The sequence below is a fragment of the Toxotes jaculatrix genome, chromosome 10, assembly GCF_017976425.1.
Source record: "Toxotes jaculatrix isolate fToxJac2 chromosome 10, fToxJac2.pri, whole genome shotgun sequence".
Classification (NCBI taxonomy): Eukaryota; Metazoa; Chordata; class Actinopteri; family Toxotidae; genus Toxotes; species Toxotes jaculatrix.
This window is the reverse complement of record NC_054403.1, coordinates 14780246-14796446: the sequence shown is the minus strand read 5'-3', so window position 1 is coordinate 14796446 and position 16201 is coordinate 14780246. Positions and strand designations below refer to the sequence as shown.

General features: G+C 41.1%; 3 protein-coding genes across 3 annotated transcripts; all 3 read right to left on the bottom strand.

Moving 5' to 3' along the window:
- Positions 1-564: 564 nt before the first annotated feature.
- LOC121188179 (protocadherin alpha-8-like) lies at positions 565-2931 on the bottom strand. The gene has a single exon (XM_041047791.1). It carries the CDS (start codon positions 2929-2931, stop codon positions 565-567), a length of 2367 nt encoding a protein of 788 aa, XP_040903725.1.
- Positions 2932-3517: 586 nt separating this feature from the next.
- Positions 3518-5884, bottom strand: LOC121188180 (protocadherin alpha-8-like). The gene has a single exon (XM_041047792.1). The coding sequence runs from the start codon at positions 5882-5884 to the stop codon at positions 3518-3520; it is 2367 nt and encodes a 788-aa protein (XP_040903726.1).
- Positions 5885-6874: 990 nt separating this feature from the next.
- LOC121188251 (protocadherin alpha-8-like) lies at positions 6875-9214 on the bottom strand. Its single transcript, XM_041047899.1, has one exon. It carries the CDS (start codon positions 9212-9214, stop codon positions 6875-6877), a length of 2340 nt encoding a protein of 779 aa, XP_040903833.1.
- Between the last annotated feature and the right edge of the window lie 6987 nt (positions 9215-16201).

Below are 16201 nucleotides of genomic sequence, written 5' to 3'. Positions count from 1 at the left end.
AACGGGTATATCCTATACTATATATATCTAACTCCTATACTGACAATATAATTTGACCAAAAATAAATAAATAAATAAAAGTCATCTGGTCATCCCGCATGACAACAACCTTTAATCACGCATAAAAAGGATTGATCCCACACTTTCTATGAACGTGAAATGCAACGATTTCATTAAAAAACAAAATTATAACCCATTCTACGAGCATTTTAGCTCATATCATATACATAGCAGGGAGAGATGCTTTATATAAATATTAACAGACATTTCTTGTTAAAACTATGACCGAGCAAAAACAAGTTACTTTTACAAAAATGAATCTTTCGTGTCATAGAGGCCCTGGTGATTATATAAATGTGACTGTGTGTCTGTGTCTGCAAACCAGCTTGAGGAATTCGCATATATTGCAGTTCATCCTGTAGAATATAACATGTCTCACTCCAACAGTTGCTGACATCTTAAATATTCTATGCTTCAGTTTGATGGGAGTTAGATTTGGTGCTATCCTCTGTGCAAAATGCTTGAGAAACATGAAACATAACCATAAAGAGTAAAAATCTGTTCTTACAGTCTTACCTCCTCAGATGTTCTCCTCCTGTCAGGAAGCACTAGTGTATTCGCGTGGCTGCCAGGGACTATAGTAGATCCTATACTCATTCTGGGTCCAACTAACATGTAGCGTTTGTCTCCAGATCTGTACTGGATGCTGTGACACAGTGTCCCATCATAATTAGTCTCTTGTAGATATTTAGAAGTATAGTCAGTGGACTTTGAGCACTGCATTGCAATCAGCACAATGATACTGATGAGAAAAAGCACAGACACTGAGCCCAAAGTTATCATCAGGTAAAAAGTCACGTTATCATCCTCGTCAGCTTTTGCTGAACTTTTAACATCAGAAGCTGCAAAAGCCTCTTTGGGCTCCACAACTTTGACAATGACAGTAGCTGTTGCTGAGAGTGAGACGTTGCCATTGTCTTTGACCAGCACGAGCAGTTTGTGCTCAGCCTCGTCTGTCTCTGTGAATGAGCGAAGTGTTCTGATCTGTCCTGTGTAGCGGTCCAAAGCAAAGAGACTGTGGTCAGTAACTTCCTGCAGTGAAAAGAGTAACCAGCCGTTATATCCTATATCAGCGTCATAGGCTCTGACTTTAGTCACCAAGTGTCCTGCGTTGACATTGCGGGGAATCTCCTCCACACCCTCAGCAGAACCGTTAGAGCTGAGTGGATAGAGGATGACTGGAGCGTTGTCGTTCTGATCCAGAATGAACACGTTGACTGTGACGTTGCTGCTCAGTGACGGAGTTCCAGAATCTGACGCAACAACGTGGAACTGGAAAGTTTTCAGTGTTTCAAAGTCAAAACTTTTTAGCGCGGTGATGTGTCCATTATCAGGATTGATATTTAGGAAAGACAAAATGTCACTCTGACTCCCTTCTCTCACAATGTGATATGAAATAGCTGCATTGTCATTCAAGTCCTTGTCCGTTGCACTTACAGAGAATATCGACTTTCCAGCAATATTATTTTCTGACAGATAAAACTGTAATGGATTTTGGGAGAATTGTGGACTATTGTCGTTTACATCTGATATCTGAATGTTAAGAGTTTTAAAAGTGGACAGTGGAGGTTCACCACTGTCTGTGGCTTTTATTTTTACTTCATAATGTGACACCTCCTCTCGATCCAGAACTCCTTTCGTGACAACTGAATATATGTTTTCCTTATAGGAGGGTTTTAGTTCAAATGGTACGTCTGAGATTATGCTTGAAATAATTTTCCCATTGACTCCGGAATCTTGATCTATTACACTAATGAGTGAAATAACTGTACCAGGCTTTGAGTCTTCAGACACTGTATCTGACAGTGATGTTATTTCTATTTCCGGTGGATTATCGTTGACGTCTTTGATTTTTATAATGACCCTACACTCACCTGTCAGTGGAGGTGTTCCTTTATCGGATGCCTCAACATCGAGTTTATAAACGTCGTTTTCTTCATAGTCCACTGCTCCTTTTACTCTGATTTCTCCAGTTAGTTTATCCAATTCGAAACTGTCATAGACTTTTTTCTTAAGTGTTTTTCCAAGACTGTATTCAATTTCACCGTTGGTGCCTTCATCGGGATCAGTTGCATTTATTTGAAATACTGACGTACCGACTGGAATATTTTCTTGTATTTCAATTTGGTAAATTTCTTGACTGAATATCGGACGGTTATCATTACTATCAAGAACAATAATAGACACATTCAGTGTGGCTGATCTCGGAGGTTTACCTCCATCAATTGCTGTAACAAACAGCATGTGTTTGCTCCTTTGTTCTCTGTCTAATGACTTCTTCAGCACTAAAAATGGCATTTTATCCTCATCGCTTTGACGGATGTCTATTTCAAAGTGATCGTTTGACGTTAAAGTGTATGTACGAATAGAGTTAATTCCAGCATCGGGATCACGAGCAGCGTGTAACTGAAATCTCCTTCCTGGCAGTGTTTGTTCACCTATTTCAAACGTCTGCTCTTTCTCAGGAAAACGAGGGGCATGATCGTTTACATCGGTAATTTCTACAGCTACATAGTGCATTTCCAACGGGTTTTCAACTAGAATTTTCAGCTCCATTAGGCAGGCACCGCTGCCTTGACACAGCTCCTCTCTATCTATATTCTTATGGACATACAGGGCTCCGTTGTCCTGGTTTACCTCAAAAAAGGCGTCCTTAGTTCCAGACACAACACGGAAACGTCGATCAGTCAAAGAGGTGATATCAAGCCCAAGATCCTTCGCAACATTTCCAACAACAGTCCCTTCTTTCACCTCCTCTGGAACAGAGTATCTTATCTGAGCAAAGGCCTGTTTCCCGAAAAGCAGCAGTAGAGCAAAATAAAAAGCAAACCAGAAGTAGTTCCTCGTTCGAGTTTTTCTATCGGTCCCCATCGTTATCCAACAACACGTCTACATACAAGGGCCTGTGAATGCGACAAACGATTCTTTACGTCCAACTCGCTCAAAATCGCATATTGGCAAAAGGATAGCGTCAAACAGCTCGTATGCTCGGTTCAAATGCCTTCTTTTTCTCTTCAGTAGGAAACAAAAGCCTTGAAGAGGGAGGGACAAAGTAGTCCATGGTTTCCCGATGTAATACTGACACCCAGAGGTAACATCTGAGGGTAACCTTGACTACATGTATATGTCTATCTTGTTCCATCTGACAATAAAACCAAACTGATGTTCTGCACGTTTATCAAGGCTTATTCACATATAATACAAGTAAAACGATTCAAACTATGGATCGATTTAAAGTAAAACTATTGAAAATGTTGGGAAAAAACATTTGCATTTCGTTGCATTTGAGACATTGTCATGTTTTTCAGCACCATGGAAAGCAATCGCAACAATATGGACAGCACACGAGACAAAAAATATGATATATTTATATATATTTTAGTTTGGTGGTGGTGTTGTACTCTGTTCAAATCGCTTTGGAAACATGAAGCCTAACCATACAAAGTAAAAAAAATTCTTAACGTCTTACCTCTTCAGATGTTCTCCTCCTGTCAGGAAGCACTAGTGTATTCGCGTGGCTGCCAGGGACTATAGTAGATCCTATACTCATTCTGGGTCCAACTAACATGTAGCGTTTGTCTCCAGATCTGTACTGGATGCTGTGACACAGTGTCCCATCATAATTAGTCTCTTGTAGATATTTAGAAGTATAGTCAGTGGACTTTGAGCACTGCATTGCAATCAGCACAATGATACTGATGAGAAAAAGCACAGACACTGAGCCCAAAGTTATCATCAGGTAAAAAGTCACGTTATCATCCTCGTCGACTTTTGCTGAACTTTTAACATCAGAAGCCGAAAAAGCCTCTTTGGGCTCCACAACTTTGACAATGACAGTAGCTGTTGCTGAGAGTGAGACGTTGCCATTGTCTTTGACCAGTACGAGCAGTTTGTGCTCAGCCTCGTCTGTCTCTGTGAATGAGCGAAGTGTTCTGATCTGTCCTGTGTAGCGGTCCAAAGCAAAGAGACTGTGGTCAGTAACTTCCTGCAGTGAAAAAAGTAACCAGCCGTTATATCCTATATCAGCGTCATAGGCTCTGACTTTAGTCACCAAGTGTCCTGCGTTGACATTGCGGGGAATCTCCTCCACACCTTCAGCAGAACCGTTAGAGCTGAGTGGATAGAGGATGACTGGAGCGTTGTCGTTCTGATCCAGAATGAACACGTTGACTGTGACGTTGCTGCTCAGTGACGGAGTTCCAGAATCTGACGCAACAACGTGGAACTGGAAAGTTTTCAATGTTTCAAAGTCAAAACTTTTTAGCGCGGATATTTGTCCATTATCAGGATTGACATTTAGGAAAGACAAAATGTCATTCTGACTCCCTTCTCTCACAATGTGATATGAAACAGCTGCATTGTCATTCAAGTCCTTGTCCGTTGCACTAACAGAGAATATCGACTTTCCAGCAATATTATTTTCTGACAGGTAAAACTCTAAAGTGGTTTGTTCGAAATGTGGACTATTGTCGTTTACATCTGATATGCGAATGTTCAGAGTTTTAAAAGAGGATAAGGGGGGTTCACCACAATCGGTGGCTTTTACTGTTATCTCATAATGCGGCACCTCCTCTCGATCTAAAAATCCTTTAGTGACAACTGAATATGTGTTCTCTTTATAGGAGGGTTTCAATTCAAAAGGGACGTCATTTGTTATGCTTGAAATAATTTTTCCATTAACACCAGAGTCTTTATCCCGCACACTAAGAAGTGAAATAACTGTACCAGGCTTTGAGTCTTCAGACACTGTGTCTGACAGTGATGTCACCTCTATTTCTGGGGGATTATCATTGACGTCTTTTATCTTTATAATGACCCTACACTCACCTGTCAGTGGAGGTGTTCCTTTATCGGATGCCTCAACGTCCAATTCATAAACGTCGTTTTCTTCATAGTCCACAACTCCTTTTACTCTAATCTCTCCAGTTACTTTGTCGAGTTCAAAAATGTCATAGACTTTACGCGTTAAGGTTTTACCAAGGCTGTATTCAATTTCTCCATTCGTTCCTTCATCTGGATCCGTCGCATTCATTTTAAATATTGAAGTGCCTACTGGAATGTTTTCTTCTATTTCAGTTTGGTAGCTTTCTTGAGCAAATATTGGACGATTATCATTACTGTCAAGAACAATAATAGAAACATTCAATGTGCCTGATTTTGGAGGTTTACCTCCATCAACTGCTGTTACCAGCAGTGTGTGTTTGTTATTGTTTTCTCTGTCTAACGACTTCTTTAGAACTAAAAAAGGTATCTTACCCGCATCACTTTGACGGACATTTACTTCAAAATGTTCATTTAACGTTAAAGTGTATGTACGAATAGAATTAATTCCAGCGTCGGGGTCACGAGCAATGTGCAGCTGAAATCGCCTTCCTGGCAACGTATGTTCTGCAATTTCAAAGGTCTGTTCCTTTTCCGGAAAACTAGGAGAATGGTCGTTTACATCAGTAATTTCTACAACTACATAATGTATTTCCAACGGGTTTTCAACAAGGATCTTCAGCTCCATCAGGCAGGCACCGCTGCCTTGACACAGCTCCTCTCTGTCGATATGATTATGTACGTATAATGCCCCATTATTCTGGTTTACTTCAAAAATAGCGTCTTCACTTCCAGACACAACGCGGAACCGTCGGTCAATCAAAGAAGTAATGTCAAGCCCAAGGTCCTTCGCAACATTTCCAACAACAGTCCCTTCTTTCACCTCCTCTGGAACAGAGTATCTTATCTGACCAAAGGCCTGTTTCCCGAAAAGCAGCAGAACAGCCACATAAAAAGCAAACCAGGAGCCGTCCCTCGTTCGAGTTTTTCTATCCGGTCCCATCGTTATAAAACAACACATACAAATACAGGAGCATGTAACTTAAACAAAGGATTATTAATGGCAGTCCGCTGAATATCGCATCCTTACAGAACGACGAAGTGATTTAATCGGCTGGTGTTCTTGATTCAAGTGCTTTCTTTGCTCGACTGAGAAAGCAAACAAAAGGTTCGTGAGGGGAGGGATAAAGTCGTATGTCGTTTCCCGATTTAATAGTGACACCCAGAGGTAGGCAGTGAGAAGTACTTTTACAATTTTAATTAAAAAAAAAAAAAAACATATTCCAACACTCGTGAGAACAGAAGCTGTGGTGTAACGTCCCTTGAAAAACCAACAGATTTTCACCATTTTACATTGTTCTAACTTCTTTCTCACACACACCCTTTCACCCTTTTCTAGAAGGCTTGCAACTACCAAAAGGCTGATTAATTGATCACTAAAGTAATACTATCATTGTGTTTGACCTGTTCATGTCTTTCAACACAAAGGACAGCAATCATGAGTACTCAAAAACAACAAAGCCATAGACACTGCTCCAACATTTCAACAGAAACGCTGCTACATCTTCAGACTTTTCAGTCAGTGATTGGTTACACACTGGAACGTTGCACACACATTCCCAAATACAGACTGTATTTACTCTGCTTCTCTGGAAAACAGTTAATCTTTCATTTCAGCACCTTGGAGAGCGACCACGCTCAGACGCTGTCTATGTCCTCTTTACAAAGGATGCTCTCTTTTATGTATTTCACCTGTCTAGCCATATCCAGCATATTGCTATGATCCTCCATATTACATGTCTTAATATGTAACTAAGCAGTTTGTCAATGACACGATAGAGGATAAAGGAACTTCAGACACACCTATTAGAATACATGCGAAACTGTAAAACATTATGTAAAAGACTTAAGTGACAAGATTAGAAGAAAACTTGGAGCACATCACAAAGGCAAAACCGGTATGCCCGTTAACATTTTGTACAGAGCTTTGTTTTTAAAGTCTTACCTCTCCAGATGCTCCTCTCCTGTCAGGAAGCACTAGTGTATTCGCGTGGCTGCCCGGGACTATAGTAGATCCTATACTCATTCTGGGTCCAACTAACATGTAGCGTTTGTCTCCAGATCTGTACTGGATGCTGTGACACAGTGTCCCATCATAATTTGTCTCTTGTAGATATTTAGAAGTATAGTCTGTGGACTTTGAGCACTGCATTGCAATCAGCACAATGATACTGATGAGAAAAAGCACAGACACTGAGCCCAAAGTTATCATCAGGTAAAAAGTCACGTTATCATCCTCGTCGACTTTTGCTGAAGTTTTAACATCGGAAGCTGCAAAAGCCTCTTTGGGCTCCACAATTTTGACAATGACAGTAGCTGTTGCTGAGAGTGAGACGTTGCCATTGTCTTTGACCAGCACGAGCAGTTTGTGCTCAGCCTCGTCTGTCTCTGTGAATGAGCGAAGTGTTCTGATCTGTCCTGTGTAGCGGTCCAAAGCAAAGAGACTGTGGTCAGTAACTTCCTGCAGTGAAAAGAGTAACCAGCCGTTATATCCTATATCAGCGTCATAGGCTCTGACTTTAGTCACCAAGTGTCCTGCGTTGACATTGCGGGGAATCTCCTCCACACCTTCAGCAGAACCGTTAGAGCTGAGTGGATAGAGGATGACTGGAGCGTTGTCGTTCTGATCCAGAATGAACACGTTGACTGTGACGTTGCTGCTCAGTGACGGAGTTCCAGAATCTGACGCAACAACGTGGAACTGGAAAGTTTTCAGTGTTTCAAAGTCAAAACTTTTTAGCGCCGAAATGTGTCCGTTTTCAGAATTTATATTGAGAAAAGATGCCATTTCCTTATGACCTCCTTCTCCTCTGATTACATGATAGGACACAGCAGCGTTTTCATTTAAGTCTTTATCGAATGCGCTCACAGAAAATATTGATGCGCCGGGAGCATTGTTCTCCATCAAATACAACTCCAGGGGACTGTGTGAAAACTCTGGGACGTTATCATTGACATCTGACACCTGAACGCTCAAAGTTTTGAACGTGGAAAGAGGAGGCTCACCACAGTCGGTAGCTGTTATTGAAATGTCATAATGGAACACAGTTTCCCTGTCCAACGTTTCTTTTGTCACTAGTGAATACATATTTTCTTTAAATGACGGTTTTAATTCAAATGGTACATTCCCTGTCAGACTGCATATAACTTTGCCATTCAGACCAGAATCAATATCTGTGACACTAATAAGAGAAATCACGGTCCCTTGCTTTGCATCTTCTGGGACCATGCTGGATATTGATGTCACCTCTATCTCCGGTTTATTGTCATTGATATCTTGAATCTTTATTAGGACTCTACAGTCCGTTGTCATCGGCGGCTGACCTTTGTCTGAGGCTTGGACGTCTAACTTGAAAACATCAGCTGCCTCATAGTCAATTTGGCCTTTAACTCGAATTTCGCCTGTATTTCTGTTTAGGCTAAATAACTCCAACACCTTTGAATTAATGTCACCTCCGAAGGTATACTCCACATCCCCATTAGTTCCTTCGTCTAGATCAGTTGCTTGGACTATTGTTACCACTGTGTCTAAAGCAACATTTTCTTGTAACATCACAGAATAAACCTCTTTCGCAAAAGTAGGTCTGTTATCATTGACATCGAGAACCTTTACGGTGAGATTAAGATTTGCAGATTTTGGCGGTGTCCCTCCATCTATAGCGGTTAAAATCAAGCTATGGTTTGTTTTCTGTTCTCTGTCCAAGTGTCTCTGTAACACTAAGAAAGGGATTTTATCCTCTCCCCTATCTCGAATTTCTAGATGAAAATTATCGTTTTGGCTGAGTTTGTAGCGCTGGACGGAATTTATTCCAACATCAGGATCACGTGCCCCTGGTAACTGAAATCGTGCTCCTGGTAACGTTGTTTCCGCAATTTCAATTACCTTTTCTTTCTCGGCAAAACTCGGTACATGGTCGTTAGCATCCGTTATTTCCACTGTGACATAATGGACCTCAAGCGGATTTTCAACGACGATTTTCAGATCTAGTAAACAGGCACCATTTCCATCGCACAGCTGCTCTCGGTCGAGATTCTTGTGAACATATAAAACCCCATTGTTCGGGTTTACCTCAAATAGCGCGTCCTGAGCTCCAGACACGATACGAAATCGCCTGTTTATCAAGGTGCTGACATCCAGGCCCAAATCTTTGGCAACATTTCCAATAATAGCTCCCACTTTAACTTCCTCTGGAGTGGAGTATTTTATTTGAGCGAAGGTCAGCTCACCAAAGCAGAAGAGCAGAGAGAAAAGCAGAGGACGCGACCAAGACATCATTCTGCCGCTTAGTCCTTTGTCTCGTTTGGCGTAAGCATTTAAAATAGTATCCACAGATATCGTCCTCTTAAAACACCCTCAGCTGCCCTTAGATTATATTTCAGAAACCCGCGTTCGCGTTGGAAGGCTACAAGATGAAAATCCGAACAGACGGCATTCTTTGTGGCCGAGGTGAAGGAAGATAACACACTCTTTGAAAGGGGCAGAGTCTGTACTGCCTGAAGTCTCAGCAATTCTCTACTGTAACACTGACACCCAGTGGACCATTCAGTGCTTACAATGCTAAAGGAGGAAAAAAGACAATTCCACTGAACAGAAACCTCTCAAGTACTAAACTAAGTGTCACGACACCTTAAGTATTTGAAGCAAACTTTCAGTACCATGAACGGTGCAAAAGCTATAGTGTTACAAATGGAACAAAACAGGGCTAACTGCTTTTTAGATGAGGATAAAACGAAACAAAACTCTCTCTCTTCTCGTCTAGATAAAAAGACCCGAGTTACAAGTCACCACAATGTGACCAAAATCACCACAACTAGAATACAATATCACTGAAACCTGTACAAAATATGTCATGCTAGTAGCAGAGCTGGACTTAACAACGTGAGCACATTTCACAATGTAAATGTAGATATTCAGAAGTATAGCACTGCATTGTAAAATACACGGTGATTTCGATGATTTTGCAGTAGCCTCAAATGTTGCTTAAAAAAGACATCAGAACTGAAACTCAAATCCCAACTTGAAGATCACCACAGAATGACCAGTACCACCAAAACTACAGTTCAGCACCTTGGACAGCACTAGGACATAAACTATCAATATGTCTGTAAAGCTTAATCTTATCTGTCAGGATAAAATTGTCTTAATGAAACCATCAGAAACGTCTCTGCCAGAGCTTTAAAAAATATCCTGTAAACATGGTCTTACCTCTTCAGATGTTCTCCTCCTGTCAGGAAGCACTAGTGTATTCGCGTGGCTGCCTGGGACTATAGTAGATCCTATACTCATTCTGGGTCCAACTAACATGTAGCGTTTGTCTCCAGATCTGTACTGGATGCTGTGACACAGTGTCCCATCATAATTAGTCTCTTGTAGATATTTAGAAGTATAGTCAGTGGACTTTGAGCACTGCATTGCAATCAGCACAATGATACTGATGAGAAAAAGCACAGACACTGAGCCCAAAGTTATCATCAGGTAAAAAGTCACGTTATCATCCTTGTCGACTTTTGCTGAACTTTTAACATCAGAAGCTGCAAAAGCCTCTTTGGGCTCCACAACTTTGACAATGACAGTAGCTGTTGCTGAGAGTGAGACGTTGCCATTGTCTTTGACCAGTACGAGCAGTTTGTGCTCAGCCTCGTCTGTCTCTGTGAATGAGCGAAGTGTTCTGATCTGTCCTGTGTAGCGGTCCAAAGCAAAGAGACTGTGGTCAGTAACTTCCTGCAGTGAAAAGAGTAACCAGCCGTTATATCCTATATCAGCGTCATAGGCTCTGACTTTAGTCACCAAGTGTCCTGCGTTGACATTGCGGGGAATCTCCTCCACACCTTCAGCAGAACCGTTAGAGCTGAGTGGATAGAGGATGACTGGAGCATTGTCGTTCTGATCCAGAATGAACACGTTGACTGTGACATTGCTGCTCAGTGACGGAGTTCCAGAATCTGACGCAACAACGTGGAACTGGAAAGTTTTCAGTGTTTCAAAGTCAAAACTTTTTAGTGCGGTGATTTGTCCGTTGTCTGAATTAATATTTAGAAAAGCCGCAGTTTTAACCTGACTCCCTTCCTCTCTAACAATATGATAAGTCAAAGCCGCGTTTTCATTCAAGTCTTTATCTGAAGCACTAACAGAAAATATTGTGTTACCTGGCACGTTATTTTCCATCAGGTAAAGTTCAATGGGGTTATGCAAAAATTCTGGCTTGTTATCATTCACATCTGATACATCAATACTCAGAGTTTTGAATGTAGACAGTGGAGGCTGACCACAGTCTGTAGCTGTAATTTCGATGTCATAATGCGAAACTGACTCTCGATCCAAACGATTTTTCAGAACCAACGAGTACATGTTCTCTTGAAATGACGGCTTTAATTCGAATGGTACATTATCTGAAAGACGACATATTACTTTGCCGTTTAAACCAGCATCTTTGTCTGTGATACTAATAAGAGAAACCACAGTCCCAGGTTTTGAGTCCTCAGATACCATTTTTGACAGAGATGTCACCTCTATTTCAGGTTTGTTGTCATTTTCATCGATCACTTTGATAATCACCCTGCAATCAGTACTCATTGGAGGTTGTCCTTTGTCAGTAGCATGGACGTCCAACTTATAAACGTCAACCTTTTCAAAGTCAATTTCGCCTTTTACTCGAATTTCGCCAGTGTCTTTATCTAAGATAAACATGTCATATATTTTAGGGTCAAGTTCTCCACCGAAAAAATATTCAATATCTCCATTTGCGCCGTCATCCAAATCAGTGGCCTCTACTGTAATTACACTTGAGTCTGCGTTCACATTTTCAGGTATTGTTACTGAATACACTTCTTGGCTAAATATTGGAGGATTATCATTTGAATCGAGGACTATTACTGTGACATTGAGAGTCCCTGATCTCGGTGGATTTCCTCCGTCAACTGCTGTCAGAGTCAGCTTGTGCTCATCGTGTTTTTCCCGATCTAGAGACTTTTGCAGAACTAAGAATGGTATCTTGTCCTCTCCTCTCTCACGAATTTGTATGCTAAAATATTCGTTGTGGTTTAATTTATACACACGTACTGTATTAATGCCAACATCTGGATCGCGAGCAATTGGCAACTGGAAGCGACGGCCGTGGAGAGTAGACTCAGGGATTTCTAATATTTTTTCTTCCTCCTGGAAACTGGGTGAATTATCATTTACGTCTGTGATTTCTACCCCCACATAATGTACTTCCATGGGGTTCTCAGCTACCATTTTCAGATTTATTAAACAGGGCGAAGCGCTTTCACACAGCTCCTCTCGGTCGATGTTTTTATGCACATACAACACGCCATTGTTCTGATTGACTTCAAACTGAGAATCTTCAGTTCCTGAAACAATCCGAAACAGTCTTTCCTCCAACGAGCCGATGTCCAATCCTAGATCCTTTGCGACATTTCCAACAACAGATCCCACTTTTACTTCCTCTGGAACGGAATATTTTATCTGAGCTGAAACCCGCTCCACGCAGCTCAGCATCACACAAAAACGGAAGGCTACCCACCAGCAGTGTATTCCTCGTCTTTGTCCTCCGGTTCCCATCATTTCAGTTTGGATTATTACTGTTATGTCCCCTCACAGGTCTTTAAACAAAAAGAATTCTCCTATGCCACAAAATATACTGTGAAAATGTTTCCCATATTTTCAGTCCAGCTATTCCACAACGGCAACACTCGTTTGTGTCAAATGTATACTGTCTCCTGTCTGTCCACCAGAACAAAACCTCTCTGAAAGGGGCAGGGCCAAGTATATACACAACAGTTTATGCTGATATGACACTGACACCTTGTGGACATAACACAATATGATCTATTTTTAAAGCAAACCACAATATAAAAGAAGACACCGCTGTGATTGCAAATTGTAGCTCTTCAACTACACATAATTTACATTTTGCTGACCATGTTTGACTGCAGTTTAGACGGTTTTAGATCTGAGTGATTTATTTTCTGTACCTTGTTTCTTGTAATTTATGTACTACGTAAGTGTAAAATCTATGTACTACGTAAGTGCAAATCAGTACAAGCAAAATGTGCCTGGAATTTCTTTAAAAAAAAAAAAACTTTGGCAAAAATTAGTCCATAGAAAGATCTGCTAATGGGCTTCCGTGATTTACATATACAAGAATCACCGGTTTCTTAGAAAGGTGGACAAGTGACATCCCGACTTCTAAAACACATTATTGTGGTAAATAACAAAATCGGGAATTTGTAGTAAACAGCCTAAAATAGAAACCACCAATTTGGTCCTTGAAACCTACACATGAGATACACAAAGCTTTGAAACGAAACTAAAATTTTAACTTCAAAATCCCTTCATTATAACCAAGCACGACTTTGCGTCGTCACAGTGGACAGTGCTGAGTCATGGAATTGTTATATTCCTTACAATAGACATATCCAAACGGAAACTCAAATCCCAACTTGCAGAACACCACAGTGTGATCAGTTCCACCAAAACTACACTTCAGCACGTTGGACAGCGTTAGGACATAAACCATGATAGCGCAGTTAATGCTCTGTGAGAGCATAAAAATCTTTTCAGTTAACATCAGAACATGGTCTTACCTCTTCAGAGGGACGTCTCCTGTCAGGTAGAACCAAAGTATTCGCGTGGCTGCCCGGGACTATAGTAGATCCTATACTCATTCTGGGTCCAACTAACATGTAGCGTTTGTCTCCAGATCTGTACTGGATGCTGTGACACAGTGTCCCATCATAATTAGTCTCTTGTAGATATTTAGAAGTATAGTCTGTGGACTTTGAGCACTGCATTGCAATCAGCACAATGATACTGATGAGAAAAAGCACAGACACTGAGCCCAAAGTTATCATCAGGTAAAAAGTCACGTTATCATCCTCGTCGACTTTTGCTGAAGTTTTGACATCAGAAGCTGCAAAAGCCTCTTTGGGCTCCACAATTTTGACAATGACAGTAGCTGTTGCTGAGAGTGAGACGTTGCCATTGTCTTTGACCAGTACGAGCAGTTTGTGCTCAGCTTCGTCTGTCTCTGTGAATGAGCGAAGTGTTCTGATCTGTCCTGTGTAGCGGTCCAAAGCAAAGAGACTGTGGTCAGTAACTTCCTGCAGTGAAAAGAGTAACCAGCCGTTATATCCTATATCAGCGTCATAGGCTCTGACTTTAGTCACCAAGTGTCCTGCGTTGACATTGCGGGGAATCTCCTCCACACTTTCAGCAGAACCGTTAGAGCTGAGTGGATAGAGGATGACTGGAGCGTTGTCGTTCTGATCCAGAATGAACACGTTGACTGTGACGTTGCTGCTCAGTGACGGAGTTCCAGAATCTGACGCAACAACGTGGAACTGGAAAGTTTTCAATGTTTCAAAGTCAAAACTTTTTAGTGCGGTGATTTGTCCGTTGTCTGAATTAATATTTAGAAAAGCCGCAGTTTTAACCTGACTCCCTTCCTCTCTAACAATATGATAAGTTAAAGCCGCGTTTTCATTCAAGTCTTTATCCGAAGCACTAACAGAAAATATTGTGTTACCTGGCACGTTATTTTCAAGCAGATAGATTTCAATAGGATTTTGCAAAAATTTTGGGTTGTTATCATTCACATCTGATACATCAACACTCAGAGTTTTGAATGTAGACAGTGGAGGCTGACCACAGTCTGTAGCTGTAATCTCGATGTCATAATGCGAAATTGACTCTCGATCCAAACGATTTTTCAGAACCAACGAGTACATGTTCTCTTGAAATGACGGTTTTAATTCGAATGGCACATTATCTGAAAGACGACATATTACTTTGCCGTTTAAACCAGCATCTTTGTCTGTGATACTAATAAGAGAAACCACAGTCCCAGGTTTTGAGTCCTCAGATACCATCTTCGACAGAGATGTCACCTCTATTTCAGGTTTGTTGTCATTTTCGTCCTGGACTTTGATGATGACAACACAGTCAGTACTCATTGGAGGTTGTCCTTTATCAGTCGCATGAACATTTAACTTATAAACATCAACCTTTTCAAAGTCAATTTCGCCTTTTACTCGAATTTCACCAGTGTCTTTATCTAAGATAAACATGTCATATAATTTCCGGTCAATTTGACCACCGAAAAAATATTCAATATCTCCATTTGCACCTTCATCCAAATCAGTTGCCTCAACCTTAATTACACTTGTGTCTGCGTTCACATTTTCAGGTATTGTTACTGAATACACTTCTTGGCTAAATACTGGATGATTATCATTTGAATCGAGGACTATTACTGTGACATTGAGAGTCCCTGATCTCGGTGGATTTCCACCGTCAACTGCTGTCAGAGTCAGTTTGTGCTCATGGTGCTTTTCCCGATCTAGAGACTTTTGCAGAACTAAAAATGGCACCTTATCGTCCGCTCTCTCTCGGATTTGTATGCTAAAATATTCGTTGTGGTTTAATTTATACACACGTACTGTGTTGATGCCAACATCTGGATCGTGCGCAGTAGGCAACTGGAATCGTTTGCCAGGAACAGTGGACTCAGAAATTTCTAATAAATATTCCTCCTCCTGAAAACTGGGTGGATTATCATTTACGTCTGTGATTTCTACCCCCACATAATGTACTTCCATGGGGTTCTCAGCTACCATTTTCAGATTTATTAAACAGGGCGAAGCGCTTTCACACAGCTCCTCCCGGTCGATGTTTTTATGCACATACAACACGCCATTGTTCTGATTGACTTCAAACTGAGAATCTTCAGTTCCTGAAACAATCCGAAACAGTCTTTCCTCTAACGAGCCGATGTCCAATCCTAGATCCTTAGCGACATTTCCAACAACAGATCCCACTTTTACTTCCTCTGGAACGGAATATTTTATTTGAGCTGAAACCCGCTCCACGCAGCTCAGCATCACACAAAAACGGAAGGCTACCCACCAGCAGTGTATTCCTCGTCTTTGTCCTCCGGTTCCCATCGTTTCAGTCTAGATTTTTACATCCACTTACACGTTCTGCTGACAAAAAAAATTGCCTAAGCCGCAAAGAATACAGTGGAAATATATCCCATATGTTTTAATCATAGATATACAAATACCATAACGGCAACATTCGCTTCTGTCAAATGTATACGATCTCCTGTCTGCGCACCAGAACAAAACCACTCTGGAAGGGGCAGGGCCATCTCTGTACACAACAGTTTATGCTGATATGACACTGACACCTTGTGGAAAGAACATATTATGGTCTGTTTTTAAAGCTAACTGCGACATAAAGGAGAGACCAGTGTGT

What these genes read in the sequence shown, in the direction of transcription:
- LOC121188180 (XM_041047792.1), bottom strand. Translation starts at nt 5,884, where the DNA reads ATGGGACCGGATAGAAAAACTCGAACGAGGGACGGCTCCTGGTTTGCT.
- LOC121188251 (XM_041047899.1), bottom strand. Translation starts at nt 9,214, where the DNA reads ATGTCTTGGTCGCGTCCTCTGCTTTTCTCTCTGCTCTTCTGCTTTGGT.
- LOC121188179 (XM_041047791.1), bottom strand. Translation starts at nt 2,931, where the DNA reads ATGGGGACCGATAGAAAAACTCGAACGAGGAACTACTTCTGGTTTGCT.